General features: G+C 27.7%; 1 protein-coding gene across 1 annotated transcript in view; it reads right to left on the bottom strand.

Annotated features, from left to right (window-relative positions):
- LOC126749229 (hemicentin-2-like) overlaps positions 1-3,191 on the bottom strand; it is a 432,747-nt gene extending 429,556 nt beyond the window's left edge. The window contains exons 1-2 of the mRNA XM_050458926.1: positions 3,015-3,191; positions 2,319-2,625 (exon numbers count right to left, since the gene is read on the bottom strand). Of these exons, the coding sequence (XP_050314883.1) occupies positions 2,319-2,391 (73 nt within the window). The 5' untranslated portion in view covers positions 2,392-2,625; positions 3,015-3,191. The remainder of the gene's footprint in view (positions 1-2,318; positions 2,626-3,014) is intronic.
- Positions 3,192-24,984: the final 21,793 nt, after the last annotated feature.

The raw sequence follows: 24,984 nt of genomic DNA, 5'->3' as shown, positions 1-24,984 counted from the left end.
CTAACCCAGCTGACGTACAGTGGTCATAAACAATTCATCGAACAAAAACAAATGCGATGGTATGTTTTATTTAATCACTCTAAGATTGACGTAGGAAGCCAATCCAATAGAAACAAAGATATAAATAATTAGATATTGTAGGTCAACTATAACCAAAGTTATCAGCGATTTTTTGAATAAACTTAAACTTTTTTGCTTTATAAGATTATTATGCTTAAAATGAGTTCAATATTTTTTGACGTCAGGAAATCAATGGCGAATATTTTATTTTTAGCTTAAAGAATATTTTATATTACTTAGGTGAGACCAGACAATATGACAATAGAGAAAACCTAAAATTTGTACTATTATTAGAATAATTGGACCTAGATTAGCCTTATAAAATTTTTTTGGGAAGAATATGATGTTTCTCTTTATTATTAACATGCCTAGAACTCAAAAACCAACAAATACATTCTTAAATTTGCGCAATAAAAAATGTTAATGATTTAATAAAATACATTTAGATCTAAACTTAATATGGGCTATATCAAAAAAAAAGAATACTGAAAACAATTTAAATCCTGATCCATCATTTTAGCACCTTATGCATTCTATATCTAAGAATAATAGAATATGGTTGAATTTAAAAAAATAATTATAGTAGTATTAGTTTATACGTAAAATCTTAATTCTTAAGTGTGATACCGACCTGAAAAATTTATTTTTTTAAGTGCAAAGCGTTAAATAAAGAACTAGAATGATTTATTCACACTCAAAACCTTTATTGACCAGACTGGTATATTACCCAAACGACACATCATATATTATTATAATTAAATATATATTAATTTAATTTAAATTCTTTCGAAAAATTACTGTTTTTCGTCCATATGATTTAATCAAATAACGCTGTTTTTTTACTAAATATTAATAAATAAAATTATATTAAATTTAAATCAACAGTGTTATTTATTTAAATATTACATATATATTTACTGCAAAAACATTGTTTTTCATCAACACAACCCTTATACCCCCCCACCCACCCCAAACATTTACCCAATAAGAAATTCTTTTGAAAAATCACTGTTTTTCGTCCATAATATCTAATCTAATAGCACTGTTTTTGTATTAATATTTATTAATATACATGTATAACTATATAAAAATTAAACAAACAAACTGTTATTAGGTTAGATATTAACGACAAAATCAGCTATTATTCATACGTATTAGTTTGGAAAACAATGATTTTTGAAAATAATTTCTTACTGGTAAGTTGTGTGGGGTGGGTGGGGGGGTAAGGGAAGGGTTAATTAAAAACAATTTTTTGCAGAAAATAATTGCCTGACAAAAAAATGCTTTTTAGGAAAATTATAGGTGATAAAAAAATAGTTTTTGTATCTATGCTTTTCTCACATGACCTTAAGGTTTTCGAGTAAAACGTGAAAAAATCCTATTTTATTTTTCGATAGTAAGGCGTATCGCTAAATTACAGTAGTTGGGCCATTTTTTATCGCAAATAAGTGGAAATACTTTGTTTTTTTTAAATTTAGGTATTTTTTGGATCTAGACAACTTTTCATTATCTAGATTTAAAAATACAGTTTTTCCATAAAAACTATTGGCTTATTTATCCATCGCATATGGTCAAGGAATATTTCTTAAATGTAAAGGATATACAATGTAATAGTTTTTTTTTTAGTTTGGAATAGAGGGAAATAAGTTTGATATTACAGGTTAAAAGTGTTAAACCTTTTGACAGTGATATCTATTTTTTTTATTCTTTTTATGATATATAATATTATGATATTCGTATTATAAGAACAATTTCACGACTAAATTATATTCTGAACTTTAATGTACTTGGAGACATAATAAAATATTCTCAAAAAAAAACAAGAATAAATAAGCCATTGAATTTTTTTAATTAATTTATTAGTTGTAATTATATGTAGACTTGTAGAGTCCTAATTTTTAAGCATATACAATTACAAAAATTAATACTTAAAAAAGCATTAATCACTATAAATATATTATTAATTATATTTTATTATATATTATTAATTACTAAATAAAAAATAATATTTAGATTTATAATATATAGATTATTTTGATTTTTAACATTTTATTTTAATGATATTTTTAAATATGTTTTTTTTCTATCAAATCTAAGTATTAAAAAAATTATTTAATAAATTTAGTGTCAAAAAATTAGAATATAAGCAAGAAAAACTTATTTACTAATGTATAAGCTAATATGCATTTTTTTTTTAATTATTCAATATTTTTGGCATTATCCAATATGGAAAATACAATAAAAACTTGAGTATGTACCTGTGCTGAATTGAAGAAAAACCATCATCCACCAAGAACTGACCATCATCCCACGTAACATGTACATCAGCATATTGAAAAAAACTCCCTTAAATTTCTTCTGAAAGTTAACACACTACACTTCACTCAAGGAAATTATAGACACCATTATTTCTTTAAAACATTCTTGAGCACTGTAAATTAAGTCTTTATGGTTATGGTATCAAGGCCAATAGTATTAAATTTCTAGATACCATAAGGAGTTTTTTAAAAATAAAATTGCACAGTGTCTAGTCGAAGTCACTTGAATTGCTGGTTTGTTGTAACCCTGAAACAACGAAAATTCAATTAAAACAAGTTGCGGTCAATAAACACTCGAAAAAAAATCAGCAATTTCACCTAAAAGCTTCTTGAATTGTTGTTCTTGACTTTCAAATTTAAACCGAAAATCTCTTTAATAATTAAGGGGAATTAATCAAACCAAAGTTAAAGTAAACTGAAAATGCCGAGCCATTTAGTAATGACAAAAAGTAAATAAATTTACCTCCACTGAAAGCGGAGTTAATTAAAATGATTGCTTTTATATCCAGTATCAAGTTGCTTCTGTTTTCATTTATTTATTACCTTTTCCCTTATACCCTATTGGGTCTTAAAGTAAATTAGTTTTTTTTTGCAAAATTCCCTTAGTCCAATTAATTTTATTAATAAAAATAATACCTTCAATATAGAAAGTTGGTCCAGAAATAAATCCGCACTACTGAAAAAAGCTATATATATATATATATATATAATCAGCTCGTTATTTATTCAAGTCGAGTCAGTCACATGCGAAAAGCGCGCGAAAATTCAAATCGAGCCTTTAAAGCGTAATCGGTGTAGAGATTCATGCGAAACTGTGAAGAGAGGAAACAACTGGGGAAAATTTTCCGAATACGGCGCAGCCGTTTACTGAACTGCGCAGGTCCGCGTGCAGTTTTCTCACCCTTTATTTTAATGCGATCGCTACAGAATGTTAACTAGCCACCAATAATGAGCTTATACCTATCAAGAACTCAATTTATTTTTTTTTTTATTTTTAAATGCGGAATGCCGGGAGCTTCTTCGCCATCAAAGCTTTGGGGCTAAAATAAGTTTTAAGCGGATCGTAGCAGATTTTAACGCCGACCGTGACGTTTTCCTTCTCTCTCTTGTGGTGCAGCAGCAGCACGCGTCTTTTTTTTTTTTCTCTATCAGGTTTATTTTTAGGGTGGGAAGTTTTATGGTATTAAGTGTCCTTAAACCAATAAAAGTCTTCATTTTGGTTCGGTTTTATTACAGGTGGATTTCCTTACAAATTAATTAACTATTGTTGAGCAGATTGGGCATTGTGTAAATTTTATAAGATTTTATTAGAGCTTTAAAACAGATTTTTTAAATTTTTTAATCCGTTTGCTTAATACGCAAACATGTATCAGCAATTACTTCCAACCCTATGCTTAAAGTTAGTTTAAAGCTCTATACTATGTAATGCAAAAACCACGTACAATTAACTATTATTATATGTTTTTTGTATTATGATCCTTTTTTTGTTTTTAATTTTTTATTTGCTTTGTCTACAATTTTTTTTAAATTTTTTGACAATAAAGTAGATTCTGTTAAATATAATTAAAAGGATAATTTGGAAAAAGTTTAACAGAAAAAATATATTTTTCTATATTAAGGGTCTAAAATTTTTTTTTTTTAAGAATTATCAACTTTTTAATACATCAATTTTTTACAATTATCAGTTTTCCGTTTGAAAGATAAAAATAATGATTTGACATTGAATATTCAAAATGTTTGATTATTCCAGGCAAGCAAACAATATTAATCGATTTATTGATTATCCCTATTCAATAACTCGATTTATCCTTAAAAATTTGAAATTATTGAAGCTATTTATGAGCAAATAAAGGCAGTGTACCTCAGAAAATCCATTTCTAGGCAAAAAAAATAAACTTCAGAATTTTAGGAATTTTTAGGTAAGAAAAATTCATTTAGAATTGAAAAAATCAAAATTTTAGGCGATTTTGGGCAATTGATTTTCCGAAAAACCTTTTAAATTTAAAAATCAACTTATCTACGAAAAATTCCAAATGTTGAATATTTTTAAGTGAGAAAAATTAATTTATCCCAGAAAGTGAATTTCAAATATTTTTAGGCAACAAAAATCAACTTACTCTTGAAAAACTCAGCATTTTGGACATTTTTGGACGTATTAAATCGATGTGTTCGTAAAAAAATTTAAAAAAAATTTAAATTAAATTTGTGCTATAAACTCAAAATTTTAGGTAATTTTAGGCGAGAAAAATGAATTCAGCCTTAAATAACTCAATTTAGTTTATTCATGTTAACAAAGTATTTACATAAGTCAAATCAGGTAAAATATAAAATATATAGATAAACTAAGCTCTACGTTTGACATAATAACACTCAAGATGTATATACTTAAAATATTATAGTAAGAGAACATGAACCAAAAACTTTTTTCAATTTACAACAATTTAATTTGAGGTAAAAAAGATTCGATTTATCCATGAAAGTCAACATTTTAGGTACTACTAGGTAAAGAAAGGCACTTTAGACCTTTAGAATCTTAAATCAAATTACCCTAAAAAAACTCAAACTTTTAGGTAATTTTAGGCTCAAAAACGCCAATTAAACTTTAAATAACTCAGAATTTTACGCAAAAAAAATTTACCTTAAAAAACTGAAAATTTTGTGTAATTTTAAATGAGTAAAATCTAATTTAGCCCTAAGTAATTTAGAATTTTTGGTGTTAAGTTAAAAAATCGATTTTTTCGTGAAAAAAAAAAAAAATTTTTTTTCCCTAAATAACTTACAATTTTAGGCTAAGCAAAAAAAAAAACGATTTATTCGTAAAAAAGTCCAAATTTTTGTTGATTCTAGGCAAGGAAAATCAATTTAGCGTAGAATTTGGGTATTTCTAATTAAAAAAATGTCAGATTTATTCATGAAAATGTTAAAATTTTGTTTTTTTTCTAATTTACGCTTAACTAAAACTAAAATTTTGAGTAATTTTAAGCAAGGAAAATGAATTTACCCCTAAATAATTTTGAGTATTGCTAGACGAAAAAATTAATTTACCTTAAAAAACTCAGAATTTTGGGTAATTTCAGGCAAAAAAATTAATTTAACCTTAAATAATTAAAAATTTTGAAGTGAAGAACTCAGAATTTTAGGCAACTTAAATGAAAGATTTAGTCCTAAATAACGCAGAATTTTAGGTATTACTTAACAGAAAAAACTTAATTAACCCAAGGAACTAGGAATTTTGGGTAGGCAAAAAATCCTGGCAAAAAATCCTATTTATCCTTAAAAAAGTCAAAATTTTGGGTACCTCTAGGTAAGGAAAATCAATTTACCGTTTAAAGACTCAGAGTTTTAAATTGATTTACACTAAAAAGCCTCCGAATTTTAATAATTTTAGGCGAGAAAAATCAATTAAGCCTTAAATAACTCAGAATTTTGGATTTTACTAGATACAAAAAAAAAGTAAATAGAGGCTTAAAATAATAAGAATTTTAGGTATGCCTATAAGAAAAATTTTTTTAATAAAAAATTTAAGATTTTCTGTATTTCGAGGCAAAGAAAATCATTTAATGCTTTAAAAACTCATATCAAATCAATTTTTCCTAAAAACCTCAGCATTTTAGATAATTTTAGACGAGGAAAATCTATGGACTCATCACAAACTCAGAATTTTGATTAATTATAAGCCACCGAGAAAACTAAAGTTTATTGGCAAATAAAATTATTACCAAGATATTGTAATTTTCGAAAAAATAAGAACTTTTGAAAACCCACACTGTTGGGCGCCAAAAAATTCATTTTTAAAATTATTAGTTATTATTTAAATTTTCAATAACATATAGCAAATAAGTAAATAATAATGTAATTTTATTTAAATGAATGTATAAGAAAAGAACCAAAAATGCTAAAGACAAGAAAAAAATTAGAAAAAATTAAAATTAATTTTTTAATGTATGTGCGTTAAGTAACTTGAATCAAATGATTTACACCGTAACAGTAAAAAAAATGTGATAAAAAAAAGCAACAAAAAAAAGTTACAATAAAATATAATGTGGGCAAATGATTGAATAAAAACCAAAAAATAAAAGTGGTTTTTAACTCAAAGTGTTTTTCAGCAAATAAACCCAAATTAATTTTTTTTTATTACTTTTACCAAAACAAAAAGGTAAATAAAACGGGCAACTGTAAATTGCAGATACGACAAATCAGTGTACTATCAAGTCGGACCAGTCGCCATCAACAAAAATAAAACAAAATGTAATCATATCATATTTTACGAACCGGTGGGGGGGACAACAAAGCAGAACTTTCATACACCGGGACGAGAATAATTACATTTCGTAATTGTTAACTTTTTCCTCCAAATATTTAACAAAGCGCTTACAAAAAATAAACGAAACGAAAAAACATCCCCCAGAACGCGGGGAAATTGTCCCAGGCTCGCAGTTTATCGAGTTTGAAAATTAACAGAAACTTGACATGCATTTGAAATAACTTGTTGCCATTTAGAAAGGGTTCTGCTCCTACGCCTAAAACATTTAAATCGGCTCTCTTTATACTTTACTTTTGGGGGTTGTCTCATTGGGGGATTTTATTTTAACCCTTTCTGACTTAATTTTTAAACTGAACTTTTTTTTTAATGGAACTTCTGCGGGTTGCTTCGTGTTGTCGGGCATATAAATGTTTATAGATCCGATAGAAAATATTTCCTCAAAGTGTTTAAACAAATTACCAGTGAAAAGCTTTTTTTTAGCCAGTGGAGTGTTATACAAATTAGCCACTCTGTTGTGGAATGGCACAATTTTTCATTTAACAGGGAAACATTAGCAGGCTCTTCCCGAAACTTTATTACGTTTTTATTTTGTTAAAACATAAAACCTTTTAAGCCTGTTTTATATGATATAAAGTCTATAAAAATTAGAGAAATATTAATGAAAATTTTCTACTAGATCAATGAAAAATAGGTTGTAAATAATTAGCGAAGGTTAAATAGTAAAAATAGCCACATGAAAGTTAAGGCTTATTGGCCTGTTGTATTTAGCATAAATTTTGTATCTTGTCCAGGCATTTGAAGTGATTTAAATTTTGTTCACGAATTTTTTAAAGCCAATTTAATTCTGTAACTATTATTATTAAATTCTATACCCAAAGAGTAAGTGTCGTAAGTGAGTAAGAGTAAGTGGGTGCCCAACAGTGTGAGTTTTCAGAAGTTTTATGAATTATTTTCTATACCCAAAATGGTGACGTTTTTATCGAAAATATTACTTTTGATTCATCTTTTTCAAGATTTTTAATTAATTCTCTGAGTTTCGACTATTTAGGATACCTTTACATATTTTCAAGGCATTGCAAGTCATGATAAATTTTTTTTAAGCTTTGCGAGTTATTTTTATATTTTTTTCTGTATCTTTTGGCGCCCAACACTGTTAATTATCAAAAGTTCTAATTTTTTCAAAAATGAAAATGTGAATTATATTTAGATTTTTCTGGTATTTTATATAAGTATTTAAGTTATTTAGGCCATTTCTTCAAACTCAGTGAAAATGATTCCAAAAGTCTGGAAGAAATCATCAATTTAGGGACTTTTGGAGTGATTTTTATGTCATAAGCATAATTTTTTGTACTTTTCAGACATTTGAAGTGATTTCAATTTTTTTCACGATTTTTAAGTGATGTTATTCATTTCTTTAATTCATATTCTATTCATTCTTTCATCACTTCTATATCCCAAGAATAACTCTTTTGGCGCCCAACACTGTGGGTTATCAATAGTTCTTACTTTTTCAAAAATTAAAATGTGAATAATATTTAGGTTTTTCAAGTACTTTATATACTTTTTTAAGTCATTTAAGCCATTTTTTTAAACTTAATTAAAATGACTCTAAAAGCCTAGAAGAAATCATTAAATTAGGGATTTTTGGAGTGATTTTTATGTCATAAGCATAATTTTTTGTACTTTTCAGACATTTGAAGTGATTTCAATTTTTTTCACGATTTTTAAGTGATGTTATTCATTTCTTTAATTCATATTCTATTCATTCTTTCATCACTTCTATATCCCAAGAATAACTCTTTTGGCGCCCAACACTGTGGGTTATCAATAGTTCTTACTTTTTCAAAAATTAAAATGTGAATAATATTTAGGTTTTTCAAGTACTTTATATACTTTTTTAAGTCATTTAAGCCATTTTTTTAAACTTAATTAAAATGACTCTAAAAGCCTAGAAGAAATCATTAAATTAGGGACTTTTGGAGTGATTTTTATGTCATAAGCACAATTTTTTGTACTTTTCAGACATTTGAAGTGATTTCAATTTTTTTCACGATTTTTAAGTGATGTTATTCATTTCTTTAATTCAGATTCTATTCATTCTTTCATCACTTCTATATCCCAAGAATAACTCTTTTGGCGCCCAACACTGTGGGTTATCAATAGTTCTTACTTTTTCAAAAATTAAAATGTGAATAATATTTAGGTTTTTCTAGTACTTTATATACTTTTTTAAATCATTTAAGCCATTTCTTTAAACTTAATTAAAATGACTCTAAAAGCCTAAAAGAAATCATTAATTTAGGGACTTTTGGAGTGATTTTTATGTCATAAGCATAATTTTTCGTACTTTTCAGACATTTGAAGTGATTTCAATTTTTTTCACGATTTTTTAAGGTATCTAATTCGTTTCTTTAATTCATATTCTATTTATTCTTTCATCATTTCTATATCCAAAGCATAACTCTTTTGGCGCCCAACACTGTGGGTTATCAAGGGTTCTTACTTTTTCAAAAATTAAAATGTAAATCATTTTTAGGTTTTTCTAGTAATTTATATAGGTTTTTAAGTCATTTCCTTAAACTTAATTAAAATGACTCCAAAAGCCTGGAAGAAATCATCAATTTTCATAAATTGATGATTTCTTCCAGGTTCAAATCACTCAAAAAGTTCATACTTTTGGAGTGATTTTTATGTCATAAGCATATTTTTCGTACGTTTCACACATTTGAAGTGATTCTAATTTTTTTCACGATTTTTTAATGTATCTAATTCGTTTCTTTATTTCATATTTTATTCATTCTTTCATCACTTTTATATCTAAAGAATAATTCTTTTGGCGCCCAACACTGTGGGTTATTAAAAGTTCTTACTTTTCCAATAAATTTAAAAATTAGTGACTAATATTTAGGTTCTTATAGTACTTTATATAATTTTTTAAGTGATTAGAGTGATTTTTATGGCATAAACATATTTTTTGTACGTTTCAGACATTTGAAGTGATTTTAATTTTTTTCACGATTTTTTATGGTATCTAATTCGTTTCTTTAATTCTTTCATCACCTCTATATCCAAAGAATAATTCTTTTGGCGCCCAACACTGTGGGTTATCAAAAGTTCTTACTTTTCAAAAAATTTAAATGTGACTAATATTTAGGTTTTTCTAGAAATGTATAAAAGTTGTTAAGTCATTTAAACCATTTCTTTAGACTCAGTTATAATGATTTTAAAAGCCTGTAAAAAATCATTAATTTGCAGACATAATATTTTTTTCTTGAATTTTAGGAACAAAACAGAGCTTTTTATCATCTTACCCATTCTATTTAATGCTATTGTAAAATGCTTTATGAAAGGAATTAGGTATATATGTTTAGTAATTAATAAAGTGTATTATGGAGGTTCGGGTTATAATTATTTGGCAAATTTGATTTTAGAATTGACTGAAACAACTCAATCGGGCTGCATACGCAATCAAGTCAATACAGACCGGCAAAATATGCAGGAGTTAACGCAAACTATCAAAACAAATATTGGGAATACTACTAACTGAAAACTGTAGATATGTTTGTGTTCGATGTTTGGATTAAAAAGAAAACAGATTTTAATATTGGAGGCCAAACAAAAATATCCGAAACAGTAAAATAAAAAGGAATATTTTTAATATACCGGCGCTTTATGCAAATAAGCGCATTTTAAAATCGGTCAATCGATGCAATCGGGCTGTTTTTAAATTGGCAAAGGCCAAAACCCAGCCATCGGTAGAGTAAACACAAAAATTGAGTCCACCGGACTTAATTTAAAATATTAAAATAAAGTACAATATTTTTCTTTCTGCTTTTAATCAATATTTTATTTTACAGGTACGTGGCTTCGTGGCTGCACAGTTTATATATTTTTTGTTATTCGGCAGTTTTAGACAAATAGATTCAAAGTTAATGGTGTTGTAATAATAAAAAGTTTCGGCTTTTGGTAATTAGGTGTTAGGATAAGATTCGCTTGATTTTGTTTTTAATAATATATGTTAAATGCAACTAAATACTTAACAAAAAAAAGACTTTGACACGTCCAAAATAATGTTTTGATAACCAATTGACATTCGTATACATTTAAGTTATGCCAATTTTTTTTTTCAATATCATACAAAGTTTATGGCTTAAGGAAATTTTGAAGCGCTACGTATACTTGTACATTCAATTAAATTGATATTCTTATAGTGGTTTTATTCTAATGTTACATACAAATTCCACCGTAATACATGTGGTTTCGTACACATTTTTCGGCTTTTCGCATCTTTGAAATCCAATATCCGTGTGTGATATTAAATTTCTGCGTTCCTGAGGAATCCTCGTATTGACCGTAAAATCAAATCAATTTCAATGAAACGCGATATTTCACGAATATCAAAAAAAACCACCCGTGATCTGTTTACGTCCCGGTAAATAAAGAAACAGCTTCCAACCGTTTGTTGCCCATAAGTGCAACCAGTTTCCGAGCTTGAATATCTAAGCCTCACTTTATATGTAAAATAATATTTTGTACATTGCGGTTTTGCAAGAAAATAAAATGCATTTTGGACGATAAAACAGAAATCTGTTTAGATGTCTCGGATTGAATATATGATGTTGTACAGGAGATTGAATTTGACAGTAAATAAATTTAAGATGTGAGCAGATTTAGCTCAGGTTTTTGAACGTTATGACGTAGTAGGATTATTAAACTTTTTACCCTCTCTATATGGGATATGTATCTCGACCCTAATCACTATTTGTCGCCCTCACTCTCTTTAACTCAAAACCAGACAGATTTTCGTGACATGTTAATTTAGTTAGTAGCTAAGAATTTTCCCTAAAAATAGTTAATTTAATAGAACCGTTTTTTTTTCCATTTTTTTAAATTACCTTAAAACTTTAAAAAAAATAGGAATAATTATATGGTTAATCCTCAAGCGTTGGATTAACCATAGATTCTTCCGATCCAACAGTCCAACTTATTTAAAAAAAAAACTCTTTTTTAGCGTTATTTCATCGTCACACTAAAAATAAAATGGCCGGTCATATTTCAACCCGTGCGAAAAAAAAACGCGCCTAATGCTAACAAGCTTTCTAAATGATCAGTTTCTCAATTTCCTTTATTAACTATGGCTGCGAAAAAAAAATGGCGAACTGGAGAACAAAATTAGCGGCAGAAAGAATAGCATCCGATTATGATTTTAAGTCGATATTTCATCGGGGAGCACAAACAGTCCCTAATACCGATATGGCTCGACAAAGGGCGCGTTTCAACAATTAAGCCCTTAAGTGGGAGATTTTTTTAATTTACGCCTCACTGCTTTTCGATTTTACATAAATATAATTCAGTCAGAACTTTTGTTTTATTAAGTTTGTTTGTTTGATGCAGGAAAAAACCCTGATGATGCTGTTTATCATATAGGACAAGCATATACAGAGTAACGTTGAATGCGAATTTTCTAACAAATTGCTAACGGATCTGGGGGATAGTTACTTGTAAAAATGTTTTTTTTTCATTCTTTTTTTGTTTTAGAATTTATATTTTAATAAAATAGTAAAATACCGTTTAAGTTTTTCAAGAAATTTAATTATTTTTTATTAGGGCTATTTATAAAAAATTTATTGCTTTAATTTATTGTTGCAAAAATCAATTTTTGTTTGGATGTTGGGTTTAATGGATCTCCTAAAATTTGTTTCTTCAACTGTCTAGAATAAATAAAATTATACTTTTCTAGGCAGTTAATTTAATTGACGGTCAATTTTTATATTTTTTTTTAATTAAATTAATTTGTTGTTCCCGAAATAAATATTATTATTTTTCTAAGCAGTTTTTAGTCATAATTTCAAGACAGTTATTGGGCATGTGTATTTATTTTTTAGAGAATTTATTTTTATCTTCAACTGCCTGGAATAATTAAAATGATGTTACTCCAAAAATTGGATAATCATTTTTTCTCAATAGTTAATAGTCAATTTCTTTGATTTTTTCAAGCATTTAAATTATTGCTTGTTCCTAAAATAAATAAAATTAACTTTTCAAGGCAGTTGATAGCCATTTCTTGGTCATGTATAATTATTTTTTCAACTATTCAATTGATTTTTATCCTCAACTACCCATATTCCGGCTTAATTAAACACTCTCTATATAAATTTTTAACTTCAGACTACTTTAGTGAACAAGAATAATTACACTTTAGTTGACCTAATTATTAAAACGAAATTATTATTCAAATTATTATTTTTATAAGTAATAAAAAAATTACGATCATGTACATTTAAGTTATGCAAAAACAATTTTTCTCCATTTAGTCTTCAAAAGTGGTCTTATTTAGTGACATTTAATTATAATGTCTTAAATAGAAATTCCTTCATTTTCTTCTTAATAAAACTTCAATGAACAATTTTAAGTATTTGTAAATGCCTGTATATTTGCGCAGAAGAATATGTTTAAGTAAAAAACCCCTAATTCATGAAAAGGAATTTCCATTTCTTAGGATTTAGTAATTAAAAATACCATCCTAAGGAGGAGAGTCTTGATATCTCCTTCTCGCTCTTTAGTATGTAGAAGAGATGTATATTTTCATATTATACAATGAGGAAGAAAATAAACTCGAATTTTTAAAGATAAAATTAAGAAATCCCGGAAGTTTATATCTGCCTTTACCTTTCACTCTTTTACTAAGGGTTTGGTAATATCCCTAAAAAATCCAAGTACATATTTTGAACCCAAATTAATTAAAGCCATTTTATTGCGGTGTAAACCAGTTTGTAACTTCCTAAACAGGTCGAAGGCTTTAGAAAAGTCTTGCAAGATTTCCTACTAAGAAACCGAAATTATTCCTTTATAATAGTGCTGAGTTGACCAGACCTGTATACTTAGTATAAATGTATCCAAACGAATAAATTTTTAGAATCAACCTTGATGTATGAATAATAAAGAGAGAGTATTAAAATGATTATGACAGGCCCTGAAATATAGTATCTACTAAAGTGCTCATAATATTTATTAATATTTATGTTATGATAAACTGATATTAAACTGACAACCACGTGCATTTAAGTGATGCTTTATATAATAGTCTTATATAATAACTACAAATTGTTCATAACGTTTAATTTAATAAAAGATCGGCTATCGTGTCCATTTAAGTTATGCCAAAATTTCTATAAAACAAAAATACATTTATTTCATTTTAAAGTTATATATTCTTTTTAATACACGAATTTTATAAGAGATAAAAAAAAGTTGCGAAACAGAATAATGTGTTCAAGCAAGAACTTCGAGAGAATCAAAATGTTTTATTCAGCTGCAAAGCGTACGTCATTTGTGCAATGTAAAAACTGTCGGAAGTTCCTCAGACTTGTCTTGATTTCCTCAATAATAAATTCTAAAAGTTGTGTAAGGGACTAAGGGATTGACAACATTTATTATCTGATAAAACATTGTTGTATGCTAGGTTGTTCTCTTTATTTAGTGTATATTTATAAAAAAAAAACTGTTACCAATAATGACTCTCTATGGACCTTAAAAATAAAATTTGCATGATATGACCGGGTCTCGCCTAAACTAAATTGAAAACTGATGTAGTTTGCAAGAACCTTTAAGGGTCTCTATATAAATATCTGACTCAATCAATTTGTAGGGAGAGGGTTTGACTTCTTATTCTCATCCCTTTACAAGGGAAGTTGCACCACCTATTGTGTTTATTTTAACCCACGTAGTTGCCCTGTCATGTGTTGTTTTTACAACTATTGTTTGTTAGACAGTTTCTTTCTTGCTTCTATTGTGGCCCACCATAAATCGTCCAAAACCCATGTGATAAGATTATATGGCTTTTATAATAGTTAACGTTTTGTTTTCCGTGGAAGCTACTAATGGATTTCTCTGAAATGGCGTAGAAAAAATTGCGTTCTTTAAGCTGAACGGTTTGGCAGTTTTTCACTGGCGAAATCTTACGTTAAGAGGGAAAAAACGCCCTTTTGTGCGGCCTTGTTTACCATCGCTTACTGTACCTCATTCATTTCGGTTTTGATTGGTTTGGTTAAAGTAAGACGCATTTGGGTCAATTATTTGTTTAAATTTAGGCCTAATTTAATTTAATATATTTTTTTTAATTATTAAAACATTATCAAATCGGTTCTTTGAACTTCTCAATTTCTTTCTTGCTTCTTTTTATAATAAGAAATTGAAGATTTATAAATTATAAATTTTACAAGAATAATTTTGATAACATCAAAAATAAGCGTACTGCTAAGATTTGTAAGTTTTGACATGGGAATTTTTGAAAAAATAGGAACTTCTGAAATCCCACACTGTTGGGCGCCAAAAGACTTGTTCTTTGTATATGGATTAAGGGATGAAATAAATGTTAAAGAAATTATTTAGATGGGTTAAAAAAAATTAAATTATTTTAAATGTCTGAAGATTTCCAAAAAAAGTTATACTTACGACATAAAAATGACTTTAAAAGTCTCTAAATTGAGGATTTCTTCCAGGCTTTTGGAGTCATTTTAACTGGGCTTGAGGAAATAGTTTAAGTGACTTGCAAAATTTTATTAAATATAAGATAAATATTAAAATTACTATCAATAATAAAATAAGAACTTCTGAAAACCCACACTGTTGGGCGCCAAAACATCTCTTCCTTGGAAATTAATTTAATATTCTAAAACGTGTTTCTTGAAATAATTTTTTTAAGTTAGCCTCATTTATCTATCAGGATTTTCTGATAATAATTTAAAAAAAATGGAATGAATAGTTAAAGATGAGATATAAAAATTTGAAAATCATCCGGATTTTTCACAGTAAACTTTTGGTTCTATTTGTATATCATGAATTTTCCAATATTAATTTAAAAAAAAATTATCACAAAATAACCAATTTCGGTGAAGAACAAATTTTTATTCTTTTCGTATTAAAAATGAATCCTTATTTAATTTTTTAAAAAATAATATTTGTAAACCAACAATGTTGGGCGCCAAAAAGCCTGCAACTAGTAAACTACGAATTAAAGCCTGAAAAATTTAAAAAATATTTCCAAATACTTGAAAAACCTAAAAATGTTTCCAGAAGCCTAGAATAAAATTCATTCTATTTATATCGGAATTTTATGATAATAATGTAAAACAAATTTTTCTTTCATGCCTTTCATGCCAAAATCACCAGTTTCGAAAAAGAAAATAACTGTTATGATAGAGTTCTAATTTTTGAAAAAAATTGGAACTCTGGGAAATTCACAGTGTTGGGCGCCAAAAAACCTACTGCAAATAAATCATGATTGAAATCCACAAATATTGTGGTAAATTTTCAATTACGTTAAAGGCTTGAAAAAATTGACAAATTATTCTAAAGACACTAAAAAACTTTTCAAAAGCCTAGAAGAAGTAAATCATAATTCCAACTCCTTGGAATAAATCGCAAGAGAATTCATAATTATGAGTTCGAAAACACCTTGAATATTTCACAATTTTTTTTTTAATTTGGAATGTTAAAATTAATAAAGTACTTTACTAATTACAGAGAGCCTTTTTTATTAGTAATTAAATTCTAATTAATCATCCAAATCAATTTTAAACTTACTTTTAAACTTAAATACCAAAACTTTTTTTCTTAAACCAGTCTCCTAGAAGTTTTTTAAACGAGAGAATTTTCACAATAAACTTTTCGTCCTTTGAACTCCCAAACTTCTTTCCTCTTGCTTTTGTTTTATGTTTTACAATAAGAAATATATATTGTGAATTTTATAAGAATAACGAAAAAAACAATTGTGAGAAAAATAACTAAAATATTGTAATTTTTAATAAAATACGAACATCTAGTTTAGAAAGCTAAATTAAAATAACAGAATAGTTTAAAAATTCGTTATCCTAGTCGCTCTATATATAGTTTTTCAATTTGAAAATTCAAAAAATTATTAAGCAGCATATTTTATTCTAATAACAAGAATAATTTATATTTTTTTCAGGTAAAGTAACTGAGTGATTAATAAAAAAAAATAAATAATGATCCACTCCGAGAGTAATTTCCATTTCATTTCCCTTTAGACACTGAAAGTAATTTATTTTTACCAACAGGAAGACTCTAACTGGAAATCAGATGTCTCACTTTTTAGGTTTAAGTTATTTGCTGTAAGTAATTGTACAATTTGTTACAGCGAAAGCAGTAACGACTTAAAACATTAATTTATTCCCGCTATATTTATTGGCTAAAGCATTACTTAAGCAGCTCACATACGTATTGAAAAAAAATCCCAAATAAGGGTCTTATACTCGTTCATTCCATACAATTTCGCTTGTTAACTATCAAGTCTCAACGAGAAAGAAATCCATTCACCGAAAATTTGTTTGTTTATTCTATAAACCGCAATACTTCTCTCCAGATTGATTAAAGTTTTGTTAGTTTGCAGAATACTAATGAACCAATCTTTTAAAGAAGAATGTAAGTTTCCCCGTAGAAAACTCCCGAGAAAACCTTTACTTTAAAAGCGTTATTGTTTTCTTAACGTTTTTGTCCTTAGAGGAACGTTCGATTTTTTTTTGGGGTTGTAAGTGATAATTAAATGTTAATGATAATTTATATATTTCAGAAAATATTGATTTCATGAAAAAAGCATAAAAAGTTTAGTGCATAGTCATCTGTCCATAAAGCATATATAAAGCGATAATTTAAAAAAGTTCTGTACGCCATTTACCTCGGCTCATGCTGGTTAATCTTATCTGGGGAAAACTGTACAGCCCCGGCAAGACTATAGATTAAAATAGTTTTGACATTAGGTTTAGCCTGCAAACCATATTGTTCAAGATTAATGACATCTTAGAATGATTTTAGGGATTTTCCTAGCCAAGATGAACGGGTGTCCTATTAAGTTAGAAGGCAAAGTTTAGGAAATAGATTTTCCTTAAGGGTGACAATCAAAGCTCGAGCGAGGGCCGCAGCATATTTATGCTACTTACCTTTGACGTCCGCTTATTTTCGTCTTTTTCATTTTGGTAAGGACGTCTTGAAAGAAGTGAATGAATAAATGAAAAACGAAATAAAATGGCCTTTCTTATTTATCCAAGATAACCGTGATGTTTTGTGCCGCTCTTTGAGGGCCGGAGGTTGTCATCAGATATTAAAAAATCAAGAAGAAATTCAGACAAAGTCGGCTCTTTTTTTTTTTTTTTTTTTTTGTTAAAAGTTTTCCGCTTATCTGAATAAAGTCAAAGGTTTACACAAAAAATGGTAAATGGTTTTTTTTTATCAAATTACTACAAGGATTTCACTGGAAAATTAGTTAAAAAAAAACTCCTCATAAGCCTCGAAAGTATGAATAAGTTTTGAATGGAACACACTGTTGGGCGCCAGAAATGCATAGGTTGCATCATTAGAATTTTAGTAGAAAAACTCATATATAAATAGAAATTAAAAAGTCATTTTAGGGATAAAAATGCAAGAGAAACTGAAATTGTACATCAAGTATCGAATGTTTTATTAAAGAAATTTGGAAAAAAAAGTGATGAAAGTCGCATACGATGAAAAAATTATTAATTAATATAAAAAAAATAAACTGTTGGGCGCCAAAAATGCATATTTTAGATATAGAGAATAATAGAATTTTAGTCAGATAAACCTGCAATGTTGGGCATGTATCTTTTAGAAGGAAAATTAGGTAAGTAAAGCCAACACCACTGAATATCAAAAATACAAATAAAATTAAAGAAAAACTAAAATTGTTAGAGGTCTAGTATAAAATATTTTATTCCTGAAAAAATAGGAAATTTACAAAAAAAATTCACACACGATAAAAAACAATCAAAAATGTATGTTTTTTTATAAAACAGACACTGTTGGGCGCCAAAAATGCAAATTTGCAGCATGAAATTATTGTAGAAATTTAGTAAAAAAAACCCCATCTAAATAGAAATTAGTAATTTTAGGGATAAAAATGCAAGAGAAACTAAAATTGTTCGTCGTCAAGGATCAAATGTTTTATCCCGGAAAAGTAAGGAATTTGGAAAAAAAATTATAATATTCAAACACGATAAAAAATTAATTAATGTATATCTAAAAAATTAATTAACGTGTATCTTTTAGACGAAAAAATTTAGTAAGAAAAGCCTACACCACTGAATAACAAAAATAGAAATAAAAATTTTTAATATTAGGGATAAAATTAAAATTTTTAGGTGTCTAGGATAAAATAATTTATTCCTGAAAAATAGCAAAAAAAAAAAAGATTGACACTATAAAAAATAAACAAATTATAGCTTAAAAATTCCTCGAGTCCGCTTATTAAATCGTGCTTTAGCCTTTATAAATTTTAGGACTTCTTAATATTATATTTTAAAATCAAAAATGTGTGTTTTTCATAAAACCCACACTGTTGGGCGCCAAAAATGCAAATTCTGCAGCATGAAAATATTAGAAATTTAGTAAAAAAAAACCCCATCTAAATAGAAATTAGTAATTTTAGGGATAAAAATGCAAGAGAAACTAAAATTGTTCGTCGTCAAGGATCAAATGTTTTATCCCGGAAAAGTAAGGAATTTGGAAAAAAAAAGTGATAATATTCACACACCATAAAAAATTAATTACTCAAAATAAATAAAGAACCCACACTGTTGGGCGCCAAAAATTCATATGTTGCATCATGAGAATATTAGTAAATCCATATCTAAAAAGAAATTAGTAAAGTTAGGGATAAAACTTCAAGAGAAACTGAAATTGTTCCGCGCCAAGTATCAAATTTTTATCCCGGAACGGTCACATGTGCTAAAAAATAATTATTCAATATAAATCAAGCATTAAAAAAAAACACACTGTTGGGCGCCAAAAGTGCATATTTTACATATAGAGAATATTAGAATTTTAGTACACCATGTTGGGTGTGTATCTTTTAGAAGGAACATTTAGTAAGAAAAGCCAACAGCACTAAATAACAAAAATACAAATAAAAATTTGTAATTTTACAAAAAAAAAAAGATACAATTAACACACGATTAAAAACAAACAAATTATAGCTTGACGAAAATTCAGGGAGTGTATATAGCAAGCTTATTAAATCGTGCTTAGCCTTTATAAATTTTAGGACTACTTAATATTATATTTTAAAATCAAAATTGTGTGTTTTTTATAAAACCCACACTGTTGGGCGCCAAAAATCATACTTACGTTAATATAATAATAACCTTTAAGAGTTTTAGTAAGGAAACCCCCTCAATCTTGGGTGTCAAAACATGTATTTTTTACTAAGAAAATTTTGTAAAAAGGCCAATTATGCCAAAAATGTAAATGAAAATGTCTAATTTTTGGGATAAAATGCTGGGCGGATTGTTGGGCGCCAAAAATGCAAATTCTGCAGCATGAAAATATTAGAAAGTTAGTAAGAAAAACCCCATCTAAATAGAAATTAGTAATTTTAGGGATAAAAATGCAAGAGAAACTAAAATTGTTCGTCGTTAAGCATCAAATGTTTTATTCCGGAAAAGTAAGGAATTTGGAAAAAAAAGTGATAAAATTCACACAAGATAAAAAATTAATTAATCAAAATAAACAAAGAACCCACACTGTTGGGCGCCAAAATCACTATTTTACTTGAAAAAAATTAATAACGCCTTACAAAAAAAAAACGGGAGGGTTTATAACCCGCCTATTAAATCGTACTTTAGCCTTGGGGGGCTCTAGGACACTGCCACACGCTACTGTAAAATAAAATACTACCCTATAATTTCTCCCGTTGGCTATTCAGTTTGTATGTGCAGCACGAATTTAAGAAAGGGTTGCCTGTCTGGCCCGGGAAAAAATCATAACTTTCCTACGACTGTTCCCGGCTTCATCGGGGGCTTTCTTGCCCTTTAAGGGCTTCCTAACGGGGGTATTTGTTTCTATTAAAATTCAATTTCGATTTACACGTACTCGAGAATAAAACGTTCCTTTTTATTTGCAGTGGTCACGGAGGAAATCGTTTTGTTTCCGACTAGATTGGAAATAAAAGAGCTTTTAAATTTAGATGGGATTACTTCACTTGTGACAAACCAGTGGTATTTTATATTATGGTCTTGACGTCAGTTGTTCTTTTGATTATCGTGCCTAATTTTAACTATATATGAAGTGCCTTTTAAATTATTAAAAATACTCCTGAAAGGAGTAGTAATTGTAGGAAATAAAACTTTAAGGAAAAACTAATTTATTAGATTTTTATATAGTCAAATAAATGCTGCCCTTTCTCTTGATTTATTACATCTAATTTTAAAAGTTAAAGGCTCAGAGTAAGCCTAAAAAGCTATTTACGTCACGCAAAGCCAGAAATACCATGGAAAAAATACATTTGTAATCCCATGGGTATTGATAAAAGGATGAAAATATTAATAAAACCCTTTTTAATATAAAACATTTTATATTTTTAATGAACATTTCCTGTTATTATTTTGTGTTGTTATTCTCGGAAAAAATCGTTAGATCAAGTGAAATATATTTTTTTTTATTACAGTTATTAAAGTTAATTTTGCCGGCCAAACAATTTTTCTTGAAGAAAATATTTTTAATTTAAAAGGTTTGTTATTAAATAGTCAGTTATTGAGTTTTTATTTACTCTTTTAACATCTGCAGTTAATAAAAACGGCCTAATTTGCTGAAAAAAATAGGGGTTCGTTAATTGCGATTGGGTACAATGTTTACCATTATTATTGTTTTCATATATTCAAATTTGTCAATTGACCCACAGTGGAAGCGCCAAAAATAAATTCTTTTATTATGAAAAAATTATATTAAGAAAACCTCAAAACAATCTGTTGGGCGCCAAACATTATATATTTTTTTTAAGTTAATTTTGCTAGATAGCCAATTTTTATTAAAGAAAATATTTTTATTTTAAAAGTTTTTTTCTTCAAAAAATAGTTATTAATTTTTTTTTACTTTTTCAGCATCTGCAGTTGATAAAAACGACTTAATTTGCTGAAAAAATAGGGGTTCGTTAATTGCAATTGGGTACAATGCTCATTATTATTATTTTGTAAATGAAATATAAATAGTTTTCATATATTGGATTTTTTCTTTCAAGGACCCACAGTGTTGGGCGCCAAAAAAATGTCTTTTATTACAAAAAAAAGATTGACAAAATAGTTGGGCGCCAAACTTTAGATTTCTCAATGGTGAAAAACATAAAACTTCAGTAAAATAAAATGAGGAGAATTAATAGCGAACGAATAAACTGGAATATTGTAAAAAAAGGCCACTACTAATGTATTTATAAAAATTTAATAATAAATAATATCACACATATGAGAATACAAGAAAATAACACATAGAGATTTTATGTTTTAACAACATGATCACATGTTAATACTACGCTTTAAATAGAGTAAATCAATCGTCACTCAGTCCGAAATCCACTTCCGTAAGCACTTTGGAAAAGTTGAGTTTCCTGAGCTCCTCCCTCACCATCACCTCTCTCACTCGCTCTGATACCCGAATACCTTGTTCCTTAAATGTGTAATACAATTCGTTTTCAATCAGTCTGCGCAGGTAGAGCGTCATCTCATTCAGAGGTCTGTCATCCATCAGACTTATAAATCGCACCCTTCGAGGCCATAGGACTGAAGTGGCTAGAAGGGTCACTGTTACTATTAAGATTACTGAAAACAAAAATTCATTGATTTTCTATCTAGTTGTAAATATATAAAAATTTAAAAAAAATAGTTTTTTTTTAAATTTGTTTGTAAGGGCACATTATATATTTTAAATAGCGTTGATCCTTTAAAAAAAAATATTCATATGATGTTGACAATTAGTTTGAGTGAGTAAAGGAGATCCCCTGTAATTACAGTAAAAAACAAAGAGGGATCAAAATGGATGAAGTTAATCTAGCATTAAAACTTTAATCAGCCCTATCGATTTCCACTTTAACAAAATAACGGATCAAAGTTCAGTATTCCGTGAAAATAAAAAGTAGAAAATTCATTCCCTCTGTGACGAGCACCATATAACGTAAACTAGGGGTGACCGCATACATAAGGGCATTTCAGATAGTGATCGGCCATTAGAATCCAGGCATATCGTCAATTGGCAATAGGTTTCGAGCGGACTGAAAGGGATTTTATGCCGGCCTATTCTGGATACCCTTTTCCCAAACCCAGATTAATTATTCTTAGAACTTTTACTTAAATGAAAAGGGGTTTTCGAGTACCTGAATATGTGTTTTTTATAACCAAGACGGGTTTATATAGATTTCTTATACGTCTATAGATTAACGAGGGTTTAATAAATCGATTAATAAAAATTACTTACTTAAGTTTAAATTAAACATGTCCGAACAAAATGCACAACCGCTTTATAAATACTAAAAGGCACCTATGACAAATCAAAACATTAAATGAAGTCTATGTGCGGAATTTGATTTTCTTATGTTTATTATTTGCAGTATACGTTCTTATCTTAATGTCTGTTACTCGCAACGACATGACGGTTAAATACACTTCACAACTAATCGAATTTATTGTGAAAAGTTTTATCATAATCAATGTCTTGGGAATCTTTTTTTCATGTACTATAAATGCACTACTTCAAAAAATATTTTTTAAATAATACCTAAATTAACTAAATAATTATATTTGTGACTAGTTTATAAAATATATTATTTTAAATTTCCCGCGTCTTCAGGCAGAGACTTAATATAATTTTAAATGAGCAATAAGAGTTGCATAGATTTTTCTGATCTTGATGCTACTGATATATATAAGTTAATGTAAAATTAATACTTCTAAAGTGCAAGTTGTTTCTGCAGTTTATCTTTTTTAATGATATAGGTCAATAGTGTCCATCTGTTGCTTTTGAGCAAAACAAGCTGTTAAAAGCTAGTTATTGATGCATAGATTTCCTCTTGAAATCCAGATCAATAAAATAGTTTTATTGATCTGAATAATATCTGGAAAGACTTCACATTTAATTTTTACTTACTAACCATTTAATATTTTCTTGGATATTCGTCCTGATATGTTGGTGATTCCATCCAAAATCTACAGGCATGTTTTTCCATAGTTTGGTGAAATGTACGTCTTTACATAATGGTATGTAGTGGCTTTTTTAATACAATATTACAATTTATTGGTTTGCTTAATTAATGTGAATTTCCTTCACTTTTTTTTAAATTTATCTATATTTTCCTACGACTGAAAAATGTGATGTTTGGCGCCCAACAGTGTGGGTTTTTTTATAATTCAAAAATTTCAAGATATGGAGCCCAGTCATATTTAATGAAATAATAATAACAGTAACAAAAGTACACTTCTTACCCAATTCTAAGTAAAGAACGTAAACCTCTATTTTCAATATTTCATTTTCTATTAAAAAAAAAATTCTTGAGCAACGTGTATAATATTATGTATTATAATTTTTTTAGAAAATTTGTAGTAGATTGCTTACTGTATTATTCGTTGGATTTAATAATGTAAATTTTTCTCATCTTTTTCACAGAATCTCGATATTTTTCTACGATAGAAAAATGTAATGTTTGGCGCCCAACAGTGTGGGTTTTTTTATAATTCAAAAATTTCAAGATATGAAACTCATTCATATTTAATGAAATCATAATAGCAGTAACAAAAGTAGACTTTTTACCCAATTGGATGTAAAGAACGTAAACCTCTATTTTCAATATTTCATTTTCTATTAAAAAAAAAAAAATCTTGAGCGTCGTGTATAATATTATTTATTATAATTTTTTTAGAAAATTAGTAGTAGATTTCTTACTGCATTATTCGTTTGCTTTAGTAATGTGAACTTTCCTGACTTTTTTGCAGAATCTCGATATTTCTCTACAATAAAAATACGATGTTGGGCGCCAAACATTAGTTCCTAGGTTTTTTTAAATTTGTTCTGGTCAAAAATTAAAATTTGTTTATAGTAAAAGATATGGTTTTTAACGCTCCCCAGTGTGGGCTTTTTCCATATATAACTCAAAATTTGTCATATTTCGTTCTCAAAATAATAAAAATAATAACACTCTATCCAATTGGTATTAGGAAACTCTTATTTTTTTCAGAAAAATTGGGTAGTTTTTATTAACTGTAAATGTTCAAAAAGTAACTAAAATGACTATTTATTGAAAAAAAAAGATAAATTTTTTTTATTTAGAATTATGTAATCTTTGGCGCCCAACACAGTGGGTTTTTTCTAACTCGAAAATTCCAATGTATCTTCTAAAAATTTTTATATATAATAACTTGGTTGGGAGGAATTTTTCTATATAGTCCTCTAAAAGTACTTTTAGTTGTGTAATATTAATTGCGATAAGTTGTATTCTGGTCTTATTTAAGGTATTTGTTAGTAACAATTTTATTAAATGCCTCTGATGATCCT

The sequence above is a fragment of the Anthonomus grandis genome, chromosome 22 (genome assembly GCF_022605725.1).
Source record: "Anthonomus grandis grandis chromosome 22, icAntGran1.3, whole genome shotgun sequence".
NCBI classification, from domain to species: domain Eukaryota; kingdom Metazoa; phylum Arthropoda; class Insecta; order Coleoptera; family Curculionidae; genus Anthonomus; species Anthonomus grandis.
This window is presented reverse-complemented; position numbering and strand designations above follow the sequence as displayed.